The sequence below is a fragment of the Bubalus kerabau genome, chromosome 10, assembly GCF_029407905.1.
Source record: "Bubalus kerabau isolate K-KA32 ecotype Philippines breed swamp buffalo chromosome 10, PCC_UOA_SB_1v2, whole genome shotgun sequence".
Lineage (NCBI taxonomy): Eukaryota > Metazoa > Chordata > Mammalia > Artiodactyla > Bovidae > Bubalus > Bubalus kerabau.
The window spans coordinates 108,092,311-108,112,501 of NC_073633.1; the positions used below are offsets into that span (position 1 = coordinate 108,092,311).

General features: G+C 45.8%; 1 protein-coding gene and 1 non-coding gene across 6 annotated transcripts in view; both read right to left on the reverse strand.

Annotated features, from left to right (window-relative positions):
- SPG11 (SPG11 vesicle trafficking associated, spatacsin) overlaps positions 1 to 20,191 on the reverse strand; it is a 76,148-nt gene that overhangs the window by 2,474 nt on the left and 53,483 nt on the right. For 2 of the 5 annotated variants that reach the window (XM_055538940.1, XM_055538941.1), the window contains exons 28-36: positions 16,703 to 16,865; positions 13,961 to 14,175; positions 12,771 to 13,524; positions 7,738 to 7,877; positions 6,832 to 7,030; positions 5,940 to 6,077; positions 2,963 to 3,096; positions 2,176 to 2,283; positions 289 to 457 (exon numbers count right to left, since the gene is read on the reverse strand). In XM_055538940.1, the coding sequence (XP_055394915.1) occupies positions 289 to 457; positions 2,176 to 2,283; positions 2,963 to 3,096; positions 5,940 to 6,077; positions 6,832 to 7,030; positions 7,738 to 7,877; positions 12,771 to 13,524; positions 13,961 to 14,175; positions 16,703 to 16,865 (2,020 nt within the window). Of the gene's footprint in view, positions 1 to 288; positions 458 to 2,175; positions 2,284 to 2,962; positions 3,097 to 4,503; positions 5,018 to 5,939; positions 6,078 to 6,831; positions 7,031 to 7,737; positions 7,878 to 12,770; positions 13,525 to 13,960; positions 14,176 to 16,702; positions 16,866 to 20,191 lie in introns of those variants that run through there. The other 3 variants (XM_055538942.1, XR_008699818.1, XM_055538943.1) reach the window with 3 other exon arrangements.
- LOC129622155 (U6 spliceosomal RNA) lies at positions 1,085 to 1,189 on the reverse strand. Its single transcript, XR_008699833.1, has one exon. It is a non-coding gene; the product is annotated as a U6 spliceosomal RNA (small nuclear RNA).

The window sequence follows — 20,191 nt, forward strand, 5'->3', positions numbered from 1 at the left end:
TTCACTGCCAGGTCTAGTTCACTCCTCTCTGAAACCTCCTGGCAGGCGTCCACAGCCTCCGCATACAATGGTTCCTGACAGATGACACCTCTGGACTCACGGGCTATGAAAAGGGTAAATGCCTTCCAACCCTCCTTCCGCCTCCTTTCTGCCCCGCTGGGACCCACTGGATGAATGTCAAGAGGCTGAGATGGGTGTTAGTCTGCTGGTTTCTTGGCGTTCTTAGCCCTGAGACCCTTCCCTGGCCAGCAGCACTGCCCTGGGGGTGCTGCTGTGACCTCTGCTTACCCCAGGGCTGAGACTCGATCAGTTTCAGTTGGATGCAGGCAGCTGCCTCGTGGTTTTCACCGATCTCCCGGCACATGCTGAAGCACAGCGCGATCATGTTGTGCTTCTCGCTGTCCCCAGGGCGGCAGCGCTTGATGTAGTCCAGCAGGGCCGTCTTCAGGGTGCCACTCTGCCCAGAAAAAAAGGGATACCAAGGTCTCAACCAGGCACCGCAGAGCAGGGAGGACTGACCTAGTCCTTTGCTTCTGAAAGTTCCTCAAAAAACTCGCAAGGAAAGGGAAAAGAGAGCCACAAATGAAGACATATGTTTATGCTATCCTGAACATAAGCAAACGGGCAGATCCTCTCTGCCGGCTGGGAGTGTGAACCGTAAGACCCGTCAGAGGAAAAGCCTTAACAACATGTATACATGCATGAGCCTTCACAATTCCACTCTAAAATCTGTCCCTCAAGAAGCAAGCAGAGGAAAGTGCTAAGATGGACATAACAAGGATATATGATACCAAACAATTAGAAATGATCCAGATGGCCAAAAAAAGGCTAATGTAGCCATTAAAACCAATGTTGACTTGACAACTGAGAAATGCAGGCTATCCCCTATCTGCACAGCATGACACAAGTTTAGTAAAAAATGTAAACATGTATACATGTATACACACGTGTAAACATACATGTACACATGCTTGTGGGTACATGTGCAAACAAAGGGCCTGTACCAGATTGTTAGCAGTGACTACAGCAGCTAGACACACAAGGCGTTTTCCGTGTTGTTTCCCAAGTGTTTTTTTTTTTTCTTTTTAATATGGAACCCTTCACAAATTTCTGTGTCACCCTTGTGCAGGGGCCATGCTAATCTCTGTATCAGTCTAGTTTTTAGTGTATGTGCTGCTGAAGTAAGCAAATGTCTTAAATATGCATTACTTTCACAATTGGAAACAAAGTTATTAAAAAAATGCTTCAATGCAGAAACAAAAATGCCTCAAAAACAATTTTTAAAATCCTGAAAGGTATCCCTTGCTCCTTTCCTTATAACTGGACTGGTTTGTCCCGAAACCAGTCCAACACTGAGGAGAGTTTTTCTGCTTCTCTTAATGCTTCTTGTTAACTGAGAAAAGCAGGCTACTTCCTACCCACACAACACATAGAAAAATACGTCTCTCAATCCTGCTCGGCCGGCCCAAGTTCTCCGATAACAAAAGTGCACCTAGGTTTTAAATTGTTTGGCCCTGCTACACAGCATGCGGGATCTTAGTTCCCTAATCTGGGATCAAACCCATGCCCCCTGTATGGGAAGCAGTGTCCTAAACCACTGCACTCCCCGGGAAGTGAAATGGGTGGAAACAACAATCAGCCAATGAGAGACTTGGAAACAGGTTCTCAGAGTGTATGCCTGGTGACACGCCTCAGACACACAGCTTGTCTAAGGACAGACAAGAACCCAGAGGCCCAAGGCCTGGCGAGTCAGGGCTTTGCTTCCCAGCCTCCTTCCTGGTCACTGTTAGCAGCTCCACAGCTTTCTAGGCCCAGAGCTTGGCACCCACGTCTGAACGGCTCTGAGGAACACTTTTTCATGGTCCCTTGAAAACTCTCCACTCTAAGGGTCCAAGCAGGTCAATCCAGGGAGGGAGGGGTTTTGCCCCTGCCAAAGCAGGCCTTGGGACAGTAAGTGAGGAGACTTGTTCTTCATTATTCAGCATCTATCAGCACATCTGTGACCTGGCTGGAGCTCTGGAACCTTAAGCTACTGGTTTTGGTGTATGTCTGAGGGAGGTCCTTAGTTCTCATCTTCCGTATCCCAGAAGTCCACCCTGATTGGGATTATTTCTGAGAAAACCTGAGACTCCCGAGTGTCAGGAGAACAGCAGCTCAAAAACACTGTACACCTACAGGGTCCAGCTTCTTCCTCATGAGCACTTCAAAGTAGTGCTTTTTATGCAGCAAATCAAATATGTATGTCATCTCATTGTACCTTCCGATGCCAGTGAGGAGGCGCACCTGCAGAGAGAGAAGGCAGCTTGCATCAGCACTGCTTGGAGTTCTCTGAGCCAGATCCCTCCTCAACAGCTCGGCTGCTTTCACATACCAGGCTCCAGCAGGAAGCAGGGTCAATGGCCAGGCTGCCAGGCTTCCCTCCTTTCCTCCTGCCTGTCTCCCCGCCCCTCCTGTCCCCTCCTCTGCTGTCTAAACATGACTATCGCATGCTAAAGGACCATCCTCCTGGGCAGGCACCCTTCTGTCCCCACACTCCTAATTACAGCACCCAACGGCTTGCTCAGACACTTGGGTCAGTTTCAAGCCTACAGAATTTGCGGAAGTATGGGACGCTTGACTTGTCAGCTCCTTTCAATTCACATACAAGAGGCGGGTCTGAACCTTGTTTTGCGGGGAAAATGATTGCTGTCTTAGCCCTCTGGAAAAGGGAACAACCTGGGGTGAATGGGTGCGACAGCCTGGAACATGGCAGCGATCCTCTCTGATTTCTGTTCCTTTGGCGCTCTCTTGGATTCTGACAGAAACCAAAACCTGGAGCAGAGGGTTGAGCTGCCCAGCCAGCTACCAAGTAGGTAGCGGTATTGAGACGGGCAGATTCCCTAAGAGACATCAGCTTGGTGACGGCCTCCAGCCCACCTGCCTGTCAAAGGTGGTCTCAGAATGGGCATCAGGGGTGACTTACCACCAGCCCGTACTCCTCACTGGGGGCCAAGTGGTTGTCGGTGAGCAGCCGGGCGGCCTGCAGGACACGCGTGATGCCCTCCATGTGGCATGTCAGCGTGAAGCAGTGATGAGCCAGGATCAGCAGCTCTGTGGCTGGGTAGGGTGGGCACATGTTAAGACAGGACTGTCCACTCCGGCTACCCGGTGTCTTGCTCTGCGCCTGGCCAGAGGGTGATGGGGCCTTCTGGAGAAGGCGCTATCAGCAGTCCTGAGATCCCCGGCTGCACCAGTTCTAGCTCTGGGACAGCCCCTTGACGAAGTCTGTTTTTCTCTCAGTGATAGCACAGGGTTAACTCTCCTCAAAGAGAGTCCACATACAGTGACAGCGCTTCTAAAAGGCTAAAACAGTGACGACAAAGACGCCCAGCTTTCTCAAGATGGAGAAACTCTTCCCGCACATAGACTGATGGAGTGCCTGCCAACGTGAGTCTGAGGGCATGCTCTGCAGCTCAGTGGGGCGTCAGGGCCTAATCAAGTGCTATCTGATGCTTGGTCCTTCTATGGACTTTTCCAATTAAGATTTGATGACACAAATTTAAAATGACTACACACAATCACTATGAACACAACTAAAAGGGAAAGAGAAAAGTATCTGTGGTGCTGGAAGCCAGAAGAGGGGTTCCCAGCCTTGACACACACTGTGCCAAGTGTGCACAGGGCCCACGCCCCCGGGGCGCCCCAGACCTGCTCGCTCCTAGTCCTTCAGGCCCTGGTCTGCACATTTCCTCTCCAAACCCTCCTTGACGCCATTGGTCTGCTTACTGTGTACAACACCCCTAGTCTGCGAGCTCCGGGACTGCTGTTTAACTTGTCCACCATAGTCCTGGTTTTTAGAGTAACTGGCACACAGTCAGTACTCAGTAGATATTCCTGAACTGGACTGACAGGAGCTGCAGAATTTGTACTTGTTTTCTGGCTGTCCGTACCGCCTGCAGGATCTTAGTTCCCTGACTGAACGTGGGCCTACGGCAGTGAAAGCAAATTCACTGGTCTGCCAGGGAATTCCCAGAAGGTTATTTTAAAAATAAATCTGTTCAACCTCTTAAAATCTCACTTGTTCACTAAACATCAGTAAGATGCCTTTTTTTGTGTGTCTATCAGATTTGCAGAGTATAATGTTCCCTGGTGGCTCAGACATAAAGAATCTGCCTAAGATACAGGAGACCCAGGTTCCATCCCTGGGTTGGGAAGATCTCCTGGAGAAGCGGTGGCAACCCACTCCAGTGTTCTTGCCCGGAGAAGCCCGTGACAGAGGAGCCTGGAGGGCTACGGTCCATGGGCTCGTCAATTGTCGAACACGACTGAGTGACTAACCCTTTCCCTTTCAATGCATCCCAGAAAATGATACTCTCAAACACCGCTTAAGAGGGAGAAGTGAATTTTTCTTTTCTGAAGTAAATTTGGCAATATATATATTTTATGTGTATATATACACAAACATATATATATATATGTGTGTGTGTGTGTATAGACATTACTTTACCAACAAAGGTCTGTCTATTCAAAGCTACGGTTTCTCCAGTAGTCGTGTATGGGTGTGAGAGTTGGACTATAAAGAAAGCTGCTGCTGCTAAGTTGCTTCAGTCATGTCCGACTCTGTGCGACCCCATAGACAGCAGCCCACCAGGCTCCTCTTTCCCTGGGATTCTCCAAGCAAGAGCACTGGAGTGGGTTGCCATTTCCTTCTCCAATGCATGAAAGTGAAAAGTGAAAGTGAAGTCGCTCAGTCGTGCCCAACTCTTAGCGACCCCACGGACTGCAGCCTACCAGGCTCCTCTGTCCATGGGATTTTCCAGGCAAGAGTACTGGAGTGGGGTGCCATTGAAGAATTGATGCTTTTGAACTGTGGTGTTGAAGACTCTTGAGAGTCCCTTGGACTGCAAGGAGATCCAACAAGTCCATCCTAAAGGAGATCAGTCCTGGGTGTTCACTGGAAGGACTGATGCTGAAGCTGAAACTCCAATACTTTGGCCACCTGATGCGAAGAGCTGACTTACTGGAAAAGATCCCGAAGCTGGGAGGGATTGGGGCAGGAGGAGAAGGGGATGACAGAGGATGAGATGGCTGGATGGCATCACTGACATGAGTTTCAGTAAACTCTGGGAGTTGGTGATGGACAGGGAGGCCTGGCGTGCTGCAGTCCATGGGGTCACAAAGAGCCGGACATGACTGAGCGAGTGAACTGAAAGCATTAAAAACGGCATACTCCTGAATCAGGAATTTTTCTTACAGAAGTAATCATGGATGTGCACACAGACTGCCTGTGAGCAGGTCTGTCACAGTGTTTAAACCAGCAGAAGCTACTATAAGCAATCTGCAGGTCCTATAATAGGGTATACCTTTTAAAATTACATGTAAGAGAAATACTGTGTAACCATTAAAAATTACCTAGAATAGTCAGTGTCATGGAAAGATATTAATGATAGCATATTCATAATTATAAGTAGTATCCACAGTATAATGCCATTAAAGAAAAATGAAAACCTATGGACTTGCACAGAAAAAGATGAGAGGGACACACACTACTGAATGAGTCCAACGACACTGAAAATGAGCAGGCTGTGAAATCACACAGACAGTGTTCAAATGGCAGCTGTGTCACATAATAGGTTATAAATTAATCAACTTCTCTAAAGCTTCAGTTTCCTTCTTCTAAAATGGGGACACTAGCAGCCATTTTGCAGGGTAATGTAAGAATAAAATAAGCTAAATATACCAAATGGGAAAAGGTTACTTTTTGGTGTGATTTTAAATTCTGGGCTGCATTTCCATATATATTTTCTAACTTTTCTTCACTGAACTTATGGCTTTCTACTAAGAACTTATAAACAGTAGTGGAGGAGGAGGGATCCAGACAAGGAACAAGGATCCAAACAGAAGACTTCTCAGTGACCTGCTCGGGCCCAAAACATTTAAGAAGGTGGCCAACAACTCACTGCAAGACAGCTCCCCGTGGGGAACAGAGGAAATCTTCTCCAACAGCTTCATGCCCACCAAGGTGTGGTCTTGACACAAAGCGGTCAGCTGAAGAAACGTCTGGCTCTCCTCTGCTGGGGCGAACACCTGCCTGTGTCCTGTATAGGAAGATGTGGAGAAAGGTGCTAGTTTTACCGTGTGAGAGATCAGAGGAAGACAGGAGCCCCAGGGCAGGAGGCCGCTGTGCAGGCCTGGGCCCAGGAGGCCATGCTGAGGGAGCTCCCCGGGCAGCTGTCCTGCAATGCTGCAGGCGAGATGCCCTCGTGCAGGACAGCAAGGGCTCATCAGCTCAGAGAAAGGCACTGTCACTCTAAATATAACCCCAGAGCAATAAACAAAAAGCAACAGCAGGGAGATTAATGCAGGGCCTCCCTGGTGTCCAGCAGTTAAGAAGCCACCTCGCACTGCAGCAGACGCTGGTCTGACCCCAGGTCCTGGGAGACCCCATGTGCCACGGGGTAGCTAAGCCTGTGCACGCATCACAGCTGCCGAGTCATGAGCTCCAACTACGGAGCCCACGTGCAGCGATACTGAAGCCCATGCGCCCAGAGCCCATGTTCCGCAACAAGAGAAAAGCCACCACGAAGAGAAGCCCGTGCTGTCCAACTAGAGGAGACCTCGCTCTCTGCAACTAGAAAAAGCCCGCACGCAGCAATGAAGACCCAACACGGCCAAAACTAAACAAGTAAATAAATATTTTTAAAGGAGAAAATAAATGTGGTGTGTTTTCTTTCAAGTGCAACCTGGCATACAGGACAGCATACAAGATATACATGAACATAAATCAATTCCTTAATGTGGGGAGCTGGAGAGTGTGGTCTGAAAGGCCAGGGAGGCCTGGGAGTAGGGCACCTGTTCCCTCCGACGGTGTCAGCAGCTCCCGGGTCACCTCTTCAGCCACAAGTTCAGCCACTGTGTCTGGCCTGAGGTCCTGGGTGCTGATGAAGGCTTGAGCTCGCTTGCATCGATTAGGCTGCTGAGAGGCCAAGATGGCCCGGAGCACGGCCTCACCATCCTGGGCAGCGACGTCTGCGTAGGAACAGCCCAGCTCCTGAGAGGGAGGCAGAGCCAATCCACGCCATCATGAGGAGCCAGGCGAAAGCCAGCAGAACACCACCCTTCCCAAAATCTGATGTGGACCGACGCCGTGGTTTTCTGAGCTTCAAGATCCCTCACCCTGAGCAGGAGGCTTACGAGAAGGAAACCTGTTTTTCGAGTCCCTTCTATCACTTTGCCAATGAGCTGAATCCAAGCAAGAGAAAGGTTTGTCTTCAGAAATCATCAGGTGACTTACCCTCTCTCACTGCATATTGAGCTTTTCAAATGTCATGAAACCTAAATAAAAGGCAGAGCCCTTCTTTACTGTTCCCATGGCAGCAGGAAATCTTAATTTCCAAAGACGTCTCTGCGCTTTGCCCAAGGCAGGGCTTTCAGCGCTCGGCTAGCTTCTCTTGCGGTCTCCCCCTGCATTTAGAATCAAATCTTTTTCTCCCTCAATCAGCACAAAGCCAAAACAATTGCTGGCTGCTTTGGCTCCTGTCTTTACATTCAAGTTTATTTTAAAAACTTGAAATTTTGGGCTCTGTTCTCCGTGGCGAGCTCCCCTCTATGGTTCAGGGGGTGGACTTACAGGGGCCAACACGCTGACAAGAGCTCTCCCTCCAGGTCAGGGTCATCACTGACAAGCTGACTGGGCAACGTCCCAACTGCCCCCCACCCCCCGAGGCAGCTCCCCGTGGAGGCCCCGCTGGCGCGCACCTTGGCGAGCGCATAGAGGAGGAGGACCTGCCGGCAGTAGTTCTTCCCGTGGAGGCACTTGCTTGCCAGAGTTTCCAGGCTCGTCACCACTTCGTCCGCGGTGGGCAGCATCACAAACGACCGACTGTCCAGACTGGAAGCTGGAAGCAAACACAGGTCTGTGGGGGGCTTTCAAGGCCTTTCCTTGGCCCCCACGACTCTGCCTCTCTGCTCACAGCTTCCTTCACTGCACCCCATTGACTCCCCCGGGTCTGGGACCACTTCTAACAGGGCTCACGCCCCACTTACCTTCTGTCATTGCCTTCTTCTAGGAAACCCCAGCCCAGGATACTTTGAAGGTCTCATAGGCTAAAAAAGACTCAAAGCCACCTAACACACGTACTAAAGACCATCAAATATGCCTGCCAAACTCTCCCCCACACACATTCCCTCCCACTTTCCCCTTATATCAGCTCAGTCACAGGTCTACCTGACTGTATCTCAGAACATCTCTGTACTCACTGCCTGACGTCCAGCCTTCACCCCATGCATCTAAGAGGCTGTTCCTGTCTCCTGCTGCCAGTCTCCCCGCTCCCCCAGTTCAGCCTTGCAAACTTGGTGTCCTTTGTGTTATAAAATACAGATCAAAAAAATCAAGGATCATCTGGATAGATCTCTCAAAGGCATAGTAACAGTAAAAGCCATTCCTGGTTTCTCTTTAAAATAAAAATAATTTAAAAAAAGCTCTTAGCCTACAATAAAACTTCAGTTTAATAAAGGGTTTCCAATTAGGGGAAAAAAGTAGGAAAGAATATTTACATGACACTGTTCCTAATAGCAAAAACAAAACTGAAAAATTTCAAGTGTGTATCAGTGAACCATTGTTAAAAAATCATATACATTCATACAGTACTCTGCGGCCACTAGAAGAACGAGGCTCCTCTCTCTGTACTGACAGCACGCACGCCCGCACGCGTGCAAGCCCGCACACAGAGGACAATGCACACCGCGCAGGGACGAGATGCTACTCTGGGAAGTCGATGGGGGCGGTGCTGAATGGGTAAATAACTTTCACTTTTCTACTTTATGCACTTCTGTATTGTGTGATTTGTTACATTAAGAATACAATACTTTTGCATTTAAGATATTATTTTTAAAAAAAATATACTTTAAACACAAAATAAAAAGCAACTCAGACCATGTTATTTCCCTACTTAAAATCCTTCATTAGGGTGTCCATTTCTAGGTCTCTCCCACTGAACTCAACATACAACCTAGATCCAGGGCATGGAGCCCTCTATGAAGACTCTGGAAAGTAAACAGTAGCAGGTGGGTTGACGATAACCTGTGCTTCCACTGTCTCCCTGCTAGTAACCTCCAGACTGAATGCAGTGCTGCCTAAAACCCAGAACCCATCACTGCGGCTCACAGAGAGAAACAGCACTTCAGGAGACGTCCTCTAGAACAGGCTCGAGGAGTGGGAACTCCCAGGAGCACCCATCATCTCTGGTCTCTAAGCAACCCCTTAGCTGTGGTGGGCAGGCTGCAGCGGCAGCTGGCAAGAGCCAAAATTCAGAGAGGGACCTTCTTTTCAGAACAGAAGTGCTCTGGTCCTAAGCAGGCAGAGTGAATCCCTGCTCTTTTTTGCATTAGCCTGTTGGCTGGCGCAAGATGCAGGCAGTTAGGAAAGTGTATGATAGAATGGGGCAACTGGTAACTCCAGCTTTGGCCGGAAGACTGAAAAGGGGAGCCGTAGGCAACCAGAAAGTGCCCAGGAGAGAGATTTAGGAAGGCAACACAATAAAGCTGTTCATAAACATCAGGGCTCACCCATTCCTGGCTCTGCATTATGGATCTGGTCCTGACCAACAATCAAAGACTCGGAGGAGTGAATCAACAGACAGATCACTACTCAGGCTGCAGACCGAGCATAGGACGGCACGCACAGGATGGATCTGAATAGCACCACAAAGAAATTGAAAATGGATGTTAGAACCACAGCCCACAAAAAGTGGGTTGGCACTTGTAGTCTGAACCTAGCCAGGTCAATTGCCTGCTATTAATATTTCAACATTCTTCATAGGATTTAAACAAGATCCAATATCTCATAACATACTACTCAAAATGTCCAAGATACAACACAAAATTATTCAGCATACAAAAATACAGGACAAGCTCAACTCATGTAAGAAAAGAAATGCGGAAACTCAGTACTAAAATGACGTGACTGTTGAAATTACCTGAAAGACTTTAAAACCGCTACCACAAATGTTCCAACAAGCAGTTACGAATGCTCACAACTTAAACAGAAAAGCAAAGTCTTAGCAAAGAAATAAAAGGTATAAGGAATAAAAAGGAAATTTTAGAACTGAGATTTAAAAATCACAGAAATAAAAACTAACAGAATAGAAATGCCAGAGTCAGTGAAAATGAAGACAGACCAATAGACAAAGAAAAATTGAAAAAGCTGAACAAAGCCTCGGGGACTTTTGAGACAGTAACATTCTAAGAGTCATGTCACTGGAGTCCCAGGAGGAGAGCAGTATGAGTACGGTGCTGAAAAAAAACTTTTTAAAAACGATGTCTGAAAACTACCTAAATTTGATAAACCTACATGCTTAAGAAGCTCAAACAGCATAACCCACACCACCTCCTGGCCAAAAATCAAACTGCTGAAAAGACAGAAAAAAAAAAATCTTGAGAGCCACAAGAGAAAAATATATCATCTATAGGGGAACAACAATTGAAATGACTGCAGATTATTCATCAAATACCACGTGGGTCAAAAGGAAGTGGCAGAACACTTAAGTGTGGAAAGAAAACAGTAAATGTTCTATATCCAGCAAAAAATCAGCCTTCAGGAATTGAAGGTGTAACAGAGACATTCTCGGATGAACAAAAAACTGATGAAGTAAAATAACTGAAACAATCTGCTTCTAACAGACAACTCTCAAAAAGTTACTACAGGCAGTCTTTCAAACAGATGGGAAAAGGAGCCAGAAGGAAACATGGCACATCGGAAATGAAGGAAGAGCAACAAAAACTGTAAATATCTGAACTCCCCTGGCAGTCCAGCAGGGACTCTGTGCTTCCAATGCAGAAGGGCACGAGTTCAATCCCTGTTCAGGAAACTAAGCTCCCATATGCCATGCAGTATGGCCAAAAGATTAAGGAAAAAAAAAAAAAAAGACTAAATATCTGAGTAAATATACTAATAATAAACTCTCAAGTTTGTTAAAACATTTTTCAGTTGAAAACAAAAACTTTAGCACTGTTTGATGATATTTTCAATGTATGTAAGAGTGACATAATACAGCACCTGGACATAAAGGGAGAGAAGTAAAGAGACCCACAAGGTTTCTAACCTGCAGTTGAGGTGAGAAAACATGATTTTAAGTAGACTGTGAAAAGTTACAAATGTTTAATGCAACCCTTAAAGCAACCAATTAAAAAAAAAAAACTATGCAAAGCTATATAGTCAAAATCCCAAATTAAAATGGAAGACTAAAAACTGTTAAAATAACCCAAAGGCAAGAAAAGAAGGTTTCCTCAAAAAACACAAACTACCAAAACCCACCCAAGATAAAAAAAATAATAATAACCTGATTAGTCATATAACTATGAAATAAATTAAATTTGTAGTTTAAAATCTTCCAAAACAAAAATCTCCAGGTTTAGATGGTTTTACTGCTAAATTCTATTGAACATTTGAAGAAGAAATAACACCAATTCCATACAAAGTCTTCCAGAAAACAGAAGAGGAGGGAAACTTTCCAACTCATGAAACTGGCATTCAGTTCAGTTCGGTCGCTCAGTCGTGTCCGACTCTTTGCGACCCCATGAATCGCGGCACGCCAGGCCTCCCTGTCCATCACCAACTCCTGGAGCTCACTCAGACTCGTGTCCATCGAGTCGGTGATGCCATCCAGCCATTACTCTGATGCAAAAACCAAAGAGAGTATGAAAAAGGAGAGTACAGATCAATATTCTTCTTGCACATAAATGTAAACATTCTCAACAAGGTAAGCTGATTCCAGTAATATATCAAAAAGAATAATGTACCATAACCAAGTGAGGTTTTTCCTAGGAATACAAAAAGCTGGTTCAGTATTTTAAAAAATCATTCAATGTAATCTACTGTATTACTGGGGCTTCCCAGGTGGTGCCAGTGATAAAGAATCTGCCTGCCAAGGCAGGAGATGTGAGACATGGATGGTTTCAATCCCTGGGTCAGGAAGATCCCCTGGAGGAGGACACGGCAACCCACTCCAGTCTTCTTGCCTGAAGAATCCCCATGGACAGAGGAGCCTGGTGGGCTACAGTCCCTAGGGCTGCAAAGAGTCAGACAGGACTGAAGTGACTTATCACACACACGCACTGTACTACTAGTCTAGAGAAGAAGAAATCACAATCATACCAATGGATGAAGGAAAAAAGGACAAAATTCAACAATGATTCATGATAAAAACTCTCAGCAAATTAGGAATAGAACTCCCTCAACATGACAAAGGTATCTTCAAAAATCTTAATCTAATACTTAACGAGGAAAGGCTAAACGCCTCCTCCTCAAGACCAGTAACAAGGCAAGGATGGAAGTCCTTGCTAGTACAATAAATCAAGAATAATTAATAAGGTAAAGAGATTGGAAAGAAGGAAATAGAACCGCCTCTGTTTGCAGACATGACTGTCTCCATAGAAAATCCCAAGGAATCTACAAGAAAACTCTTAGGATAAGTGACTTTATCAAGATCACAGAATTTAAGCTTAATGTAAAAAATCACCCATAATTCTAAATGTGATCATGTACAATTGGAAACACGATTATTTACATAGAGTAAATTTCAGTGAATTAATTGTAAATAAGATAGATTCCCTCTAATCTTGCTACATAGCTAGTTAAAGATACAGGTGTTTCTACTTCATTGAGTGGTTAATTACCTAGTTTATGGATTACCCTTAACTTTGTGTAACTGGTGTGTGTCAAAAGTCTCTTTCTACCTGGAGAGAATGCCAAACGGCACCTCACAGGAGGCAGCAGCGTGACCTTCACTTACTGCTCTGGACTTTCTTTAGGGGGATACCAGCTTCCTCTTCTTCCTCAGGAAGCTCAGCACTTTGTAAGAGCGCGAGGATCTCCGGGTGCAGGTCGTCCACACTAGCCTCCCCTGAAGCCAGCGCTCTGCAGTGCAACACCAAGGCGACGTCTTGGTGATAGAAACGAAAATACCGGCACGCTCGGCTTGCTTCGTGCACACAGCCGTCATCCAGCAGGCGCCCGATCAAACAGTTAAGGGATGCCTGCTCCTTCCAGTTCAGTTCATTGTCACAAATATCTCTGGATGGAAGGCCAGTAAGTTCTAAGTATTTTGATGTGTTCAGAACAGCCAAGTTAGAGAATGAAAACTCACTGGCTAAGCCATCAAAGGAAAGTTCACCTCCAGCTGAGGCCTGCTGAGGCGCTCTGGGCCCTCCTTCCTCCTGGCTCCCCCTGAGGGTGTGCTGGGCAACACGGCATAGCCAGATCTGCTTCTCCAGGCCCTCCAGGTCCTCCAAAGGCACGGGGTCCTCCCGGGCGAGCCAGTGCCCTGCCAGCGTGAGCAGCAGGTGGCGCTCCTCGGCGCTGCTGGGACCCCCCGTGGCGGGGCACTCACCTGCCCACAGGGCCTGGGCTGAGAAAAAAGCAGCAGCTGCTCTGCTGGAAACGGAATTTTTCTTAAAATTCTCATGACATTTTTTCCAGAAGTCAATTCGTGCTTGTTTCAGGGACCACTGGTCAATGTGCTTTAAGGTCTGCATTTCCTGTGTTATCTGTGAAATTGAGCAAAGCAATTCTTAGCTTTTCCTAGATAAAGAAGTATCATAAATGTTAATGCTCCCTACTTGTAAGAATCCAAATCAAACTAGAGAACATGGGACTTGGCTACAGATGATCCTGGAAGTTTTACATGGAAAGTTAAAATATGAAAAACAATTCTAAACTTATCTAATTGAATGAAGTTCAAGAGGAAGCCACGCTATATTTAATTCTATTCAATACAGTTGAAGCATGTCCTGTAAGCTAACTTTATATTAAAGCAAACATTCCTCAAAAATGGGCACTGCAGGCTCATCCATTTCTGAAAGTAATCTGTGTGTCAAACGTGAAAAACTACCATCTCTGGTAAGTCACATATCTCACTGAATTCTCCAAATAATGCTGGTTCAAAAAGCTCAGTTTTTAAAAAACTTAAAAGACTAATGATACCTCTTCAATCACCAAGTCGTCCACAGGTAGCTCAGCTAGTTCTGCTACCCTCCTGGCCAAAGCAAAGTGTCCGTCTGTCTCCAGTTTTTCCAAAACTGACCTACATTCATGCTGAAAATTCTCAAGGCTGTAGCTAGTAATGATTGCACGATTAATGGCTATGGGTGTGTCCTTCAAAATCTGACTAAGGACACACAGCTTCTTCACATCTGGACCTGTGCCAAACAGAAGCAGATATAAGCATTAAAATAAAATGAAATATTAAAAAATAGAAGCAAAATACCAATATGGCCATTTCAAGAGCAACTAAATATGAGGGGAGAATGTGTATATTTAACCTAATACTGTGCTTAAAGGGAAAACAACAACCTATTTCTCCACTCTGCTTGGCTGGCAGAGGAAGCCAAAGGCAGTTCCTACGTAATAAGAACTATTAGAGATTAGCACATGCACCCCACCCATACACCTGGCTTTACACACCAGGCAGAAGCTGGTGGCCTACTTTGTAGTAGCAACTCAGTTAACCTTGGGGAGATCTGGCCTTTCAGGTTAGTTCCATCTTTTTCCAGATTTTTCTACCTTTAATTTCTTTTTATGATTGTTCACTCATTCATTTATGCTAAGCATCATGTGGATCAACATACATAACCTGCAGGACAGCTTGACAATAGCCAGAACTCTAATGTGGTTCCCTGGCATTCAGAACGGAGCACCGCGTGCTCTCCCAGACATCTGTCTAATGCAGCCCACCAAGGAGACCCAGCTAAGCAATTCCTGATGTCCCCAGGAAATTTTAATCCAACGATAACTGACTTACAACATTACATCAGTTTCAGGTGTACAACACAGTGATTCGATATTTTTTTTAACCTTTATTATTTAAATTCTTTTATTTAGTTAGTTATTTTTGGCTGTGCCGTATCTCTGTTGCCACATGGGCTCTTCTCTAATTGTGGCAAGCAGGGTCTTCTCTTGGTTGCGGGGTGCAGGCTTCCCCTGAGGTGGCTTCTCTGTTACATGAGTGGATGCTTTAGGGCGTGCGGGCTTCAGAAGCTGTGGCACGTGGGCTCTGGAGCACAGGCTCAACAGTCGTGGCACACGGGCTTAGCTGCTCTGCAGCATGTGGGATCTTCCTGGATCAGGGATCGAACCCATGTCTCCTGCATTGGCAGGTGGATTCTTAAACCAGTGAGTCACCAGGGAAGCCCCTGACATTTCTGAACATTACAAAATAATTACCACAATGCATCCAGTAACTATCTGCCACCACAAAGTTATTACACGTTTACTGACTATATTCCCTAGGCTGCCCAGTGCCTCCTGTGGCTCATTTCCTTTGTAACTGAGAGTGCGTGCCTCTCAATCCTCTTCTTACTTTGCCCATCCCCTCACCCTCCTCCCTCCGGCAACTACCAGTCTGTTCTTGGTACCTGTGAGTCTGCTTCTGTTTTGTTCTGCTTGTTCATTCACTCTCTAGACTCCACATGTAAGTGAAATGATACAATATTTATCTGCCCTATAAATTCTTATCCTGAATAACACTAGGAATTCTCTGCCAATAATTTATGTGGTTCGGTTTGTGCCTACTCTCAGATAGAGTAACACAGAGCCTCCGTCTGCCCTGTGAGAAAGAAGGGGCATGTAAACCACTCCACAGGGCCTGCTCCCCCTGTCACCTGCTGGGCTGTGATGGGATGTAGCTAATTCCAGGGACAGAGACACCTTGTGTAATAACCACCAGTATGGGTGTGCTGGCTTTCTATGCTGGCATGATATATAATGTAAGTTTAAAAAAAAAAAAAACATATTTCTTTTCTCTAAGCACATACATGGTATACACATAAAAATATTATATAAAAACTAACAATGTAATTATGTGAATAAGACATTATGGTAATGGTTAACAACACAGACAACCTTTGTAATCTTTTAAGATATGGTACTTTGGCAAGAAAACAGGAAATTCATTTCTGAAAAAATTAAAGTTACTACAGACCAACGACAATATACTAAAAGGATCTACACAGTAACTGACAAGGAGCTCATATATAATACATGTTGGAAACACCCCCTCTTTCCTTCAAGCTCGCACAGCCTACAAGACTGGCACGAAGCCCAGGTATTCTAGCACTGTTTTGTGCAAATGCGAGCTTCCGGTTGAACATCTGTGAGTTTAAATGTGATAAAATAACCAACCCTGGGAGTGGAAAAATACTAGGATCTAGTGTAAAAGAGTAACATTACCGCTCAACAAAAACTTGAAATTCTCAAAAAGTAGAAAAGAAAATAAGGGAATACTAGTTTCATTCAATCAGCAATAAGCTTCGAGACTGCCAATGTCTAGAGGAATCTGCAAAAAATCAGCACAATTTGTCTCTTAAAACCTTCAAAATGAATTAGGCATCCCTGAAACAAGTTTGTGACCTTGAGCAACGACGACACGTTAAGGTCACTCATCAGAGAAAAGAGCAGCAGTGACAGGGCAGGACGGCGGCGGCCGGGGAAGCCTGGCTGTTGGCTTAGAATCCACAGCGAGTCGCGTTAGCTGCGTTCCACCCTGTTGTGCTGTTTTAAATGCTTTAACCTTGGGTGAAGTTTCCTGTCACCTCTTCTTCACACCACGTTCTGGCCTATAATGTTTTAGATCACATGCGTTTTAATTTCCTGAATGCTCTTCTAAACTATGTTCAAGATTAAGTATGCTAACTTCTAGCAGCAAGTTAAATGTAAGGACTGGCTTACCATCAGAGAAGAGATGCTCTATTCCAACAAACAGCTGTAAGAGCCTCCCCAGCTCATACTGGGTGCTACACTGCTGCAGCATGAGCTTCAAAAGAAAACACACGTGCTCCTTCAGCCATGGCGCAGGGATGGCAGCGGGGACCCTTGTGGCTGCTGTCTCAAGCTATGAAAAAGAAGAGAGGGGTAGGGAAAGTGGTTTCACAGGAACAGCAAATCAAAATCTCCCAAACTTTGGAATGTCTAAAAAAGCCAAGGTCCCATCAAAGCCATCTCCCATCACAAAGGAGGATGCGTCCTTCAGGTCCTTTTCAGACAGCAGTAACTGGTATAGCAAATATAAGCCCTCTTTGCCAGCTTTGTAGTCTGTCTTTTTTGTGGGAAATTCTGGTGTAGAGAGCTATGTGTGTGAAAGTTTAAAAAGGGAGAGAGAACTAAAGATTGAATGGAGTGAAGCAATGCAAACACCCCCAAGATAGAGACTGCCAAACTTATAGCCCTGCGCGTGACTGAAATTAACCAGACATGCTTCACTTGGCAGCTTCTTCAGAGAGGGTCTAAGCCTGCCTTGGAGTCCAGAAGATTTGAAATTCACATGTGAAGACCTCTTAAAGAGACTTGCTTAACATTTCTGAGCTGGCTGTACTGGTGTGCTTATAGTTTATACTATCATTACAGAAGAATCTCAATTAGTAAGCCTGAATTTTTGTCATTTCAATCAAATGCTACAAATGTTAACAGGAAGATGACCCCAAGCAGCAGCTACACTAGGCCTGAATCAGAGTATTACTTCTTAGTCTTTATTTCCTTGATTCCCTACCTCTATTGCTCTAAGAAGAGGGTCTAGAGCAGACAGATGATGGAACTGGTTAAAGGAAGAAACATATGGAAGTAAAGAGCTGAGGCAAAGACGGAGCAGCTGCACTCAGCCTTGGTAGCAGCTGAGGCAGGAGCAGACAGGCAAGAGGAAGAGTATACCCTGGAGGAGCGAAGGGTAAAACGCAAAACTAGGAAACTCCTAGGAGTTAACATGGGAGGAAACTTAAGATGACCTTGCGTGTGGTGATGCCTTTTCAAGATAAAATATCGAAGAAATAATCCATGAAAGGAATAACTGATAAGCTGGACTTCAATAAAATTACAAACCTCTGCCCTACAAAAGACAGTGTCAAGAGAATCAGATGACAAGCCACAGCCTGGAAAAAACATGTGCAACATACACATTTGATTTTAAGGTACTGTTGCCCAAAATACACAAAGAGCTCTTAAAACTAAACAAGTAGAAAATAAACAACACTCTTTAAAACAAATAGGCTAAAGACCTTAATAGACACCTGACCAAAAACATACACAAATGGGTAATAAGCATATGAGAAAAAGATCCATACCATATATCATCAGGGAAATGCAAAATGAGACAACAATGAGATACCACAACACACCTATTAGCATGGCCAAGGTCTGGACTCTGACAACACCAGAGGTTAGCAAGGACATGGAGACTCAGGAGCTCGCTTGCACTGCTGGTGGGAACGCACAGCAGCACAGCTGTTTTGGAAGACAGTTTGGTGGCCTCTCCCCAAACTAAACACACTCTCACCACATGACCCGAGTATTCCTTAGTACTCTCCCAAATGAGCTGAAAACTTAACGTCCACACAAAAACCTGCACATGCATGTTTAGAGCAATGTTTTTGGCTTCATCACTGCTAAAACCTGGAAGCAACCAAGATGTCCTGCAGTGGGTGAATGGACTGGTATATCCAGACAACGTGGTATTATTCTACACTAAAAAGAAATGATCAAGCCATGAAAAAGACATAAAAGAAACTTAAATGTGTGTTACACATTTAGAAGGCAATCTAAAAAGTCTACATTCTGTATGATTACAATTTACCATATTCTGGAAAAGGCAAAACTGTGCAGACAGTAAAAGCAACAGTGGTTATCAATGACTGGGGCAGGGAGGGACGGACAGGCAGCACAGAAGACTTTCAGGGCAGTGAAAACACGCTGTCCACACTGTAATCATGGACTGAAGTCATATACATTTGTCCAAATATGTACCCAAAGAAGGCACAGCAAGAGTGAACCCTAGGTGAACAATGGACTGGGGCGACCAAGAGTGAACCCTAGGTGAGCTATGGACTGGGGCGACCAAGAGTGAACCCTAGGTGAGCTATGCACTGGGGCGACCAAGAGTGAACCCTAGGTGAGCTATGGACTGGGGCGACCAAGAGTGAACCCTAGGTGAGCTATGCACTGGGGCGACCAAGAGTGACCCCTAGGTGAGCTATGGACTGGGGCGACCAAGAGTGAACCCTAGGTGAGCTATGCACTGGGGCGACCAAGAGTGAACCCTAGGTGAGCTATGGACTGGGGCGACCAAGAGTGAACCCTAGGTGAGCTATGGACTGGGGCGACCAAGAGTGAACCCTAGGTGAGCTATGCACTGGGGCGACCAAGAGTGAACCCTAGGTGAGCTATGGACTGGGGCGACCAAGAGTGAACCCTAGGTGAGCTATGCACTGGGGCGACCAAGAGTGACCCCTAGGTGAGCTATGGACTGGGGCGACCAAGAGTGAACCCTAGGTGAGCTATGCACTGGGGCGACCAAGAGTGAACCCTAGGTGAGCTATGGACTGGGGCGACCAAGAGTGAACCCTAGGTGAGCTATGGACTGGGGCGACCAAGAGTGACCCCTAGGTGAGCTATGGACTTTAGGGTGAGCTATGGGCTGGGGCGGCCATGGTGTCATTGCAGGCGCACCCTGGTAACAAGTCATTCTGGCGGGTGGGGCAGATAACAGGGGAGGCCACGCCTGTGTGGGAGCAGGAGGTACACGGGAAATCTCTGTACATTCCTTTCAATTCTGTTGTGAACCAAAACTGCTCTAAAAAATAAATTCCTTTTTAAAAAACTGTACGTGTCTGTGTGTAGAACAGCAGATTTAAAACACCAGAATTCTGTCTCGTCACCTAGACGACAATTACCTGGCAGAATCTGTGCAACATGGAACTCTTTTGGAACGCTGGGGTCTGCTAAAGCCTTACAACTTCCAGAGGAAAACTTGCAACATAAATTGTGGATAATTTTGGTCCATTTCAGGCCTCAGCACAGTGGCAGCTATCTATTTCTCACTCCTAGCCACCTGGAAGGCAGCTTGCACATATTCCTCGAGCAGTTTACACGCACCTTGTGTCGAGGAGACAGCAGGGGTGGCATAAAGAACCTTGGGTCTTTCAAAGCTAGGAGCTCTGTTTGCGGCTTCTGACGACAGTGTGAATAGAGAGGCAGGCAGACGCTGATATTTCACCTCCCCTATTGTTGCAAGCAGACTGGTTCCAAATAGGAAAAGGAGTACGTCAAGGTTGTATATTGTCACCCTGCTCATTTAACTTATGTGCAGAGTACATCATGAGAAACGCTGGACTGGAGGAAGCACAAGCTGGAAATAAGATTGCTGGGAGAAATATCAATAACCTCAGATAT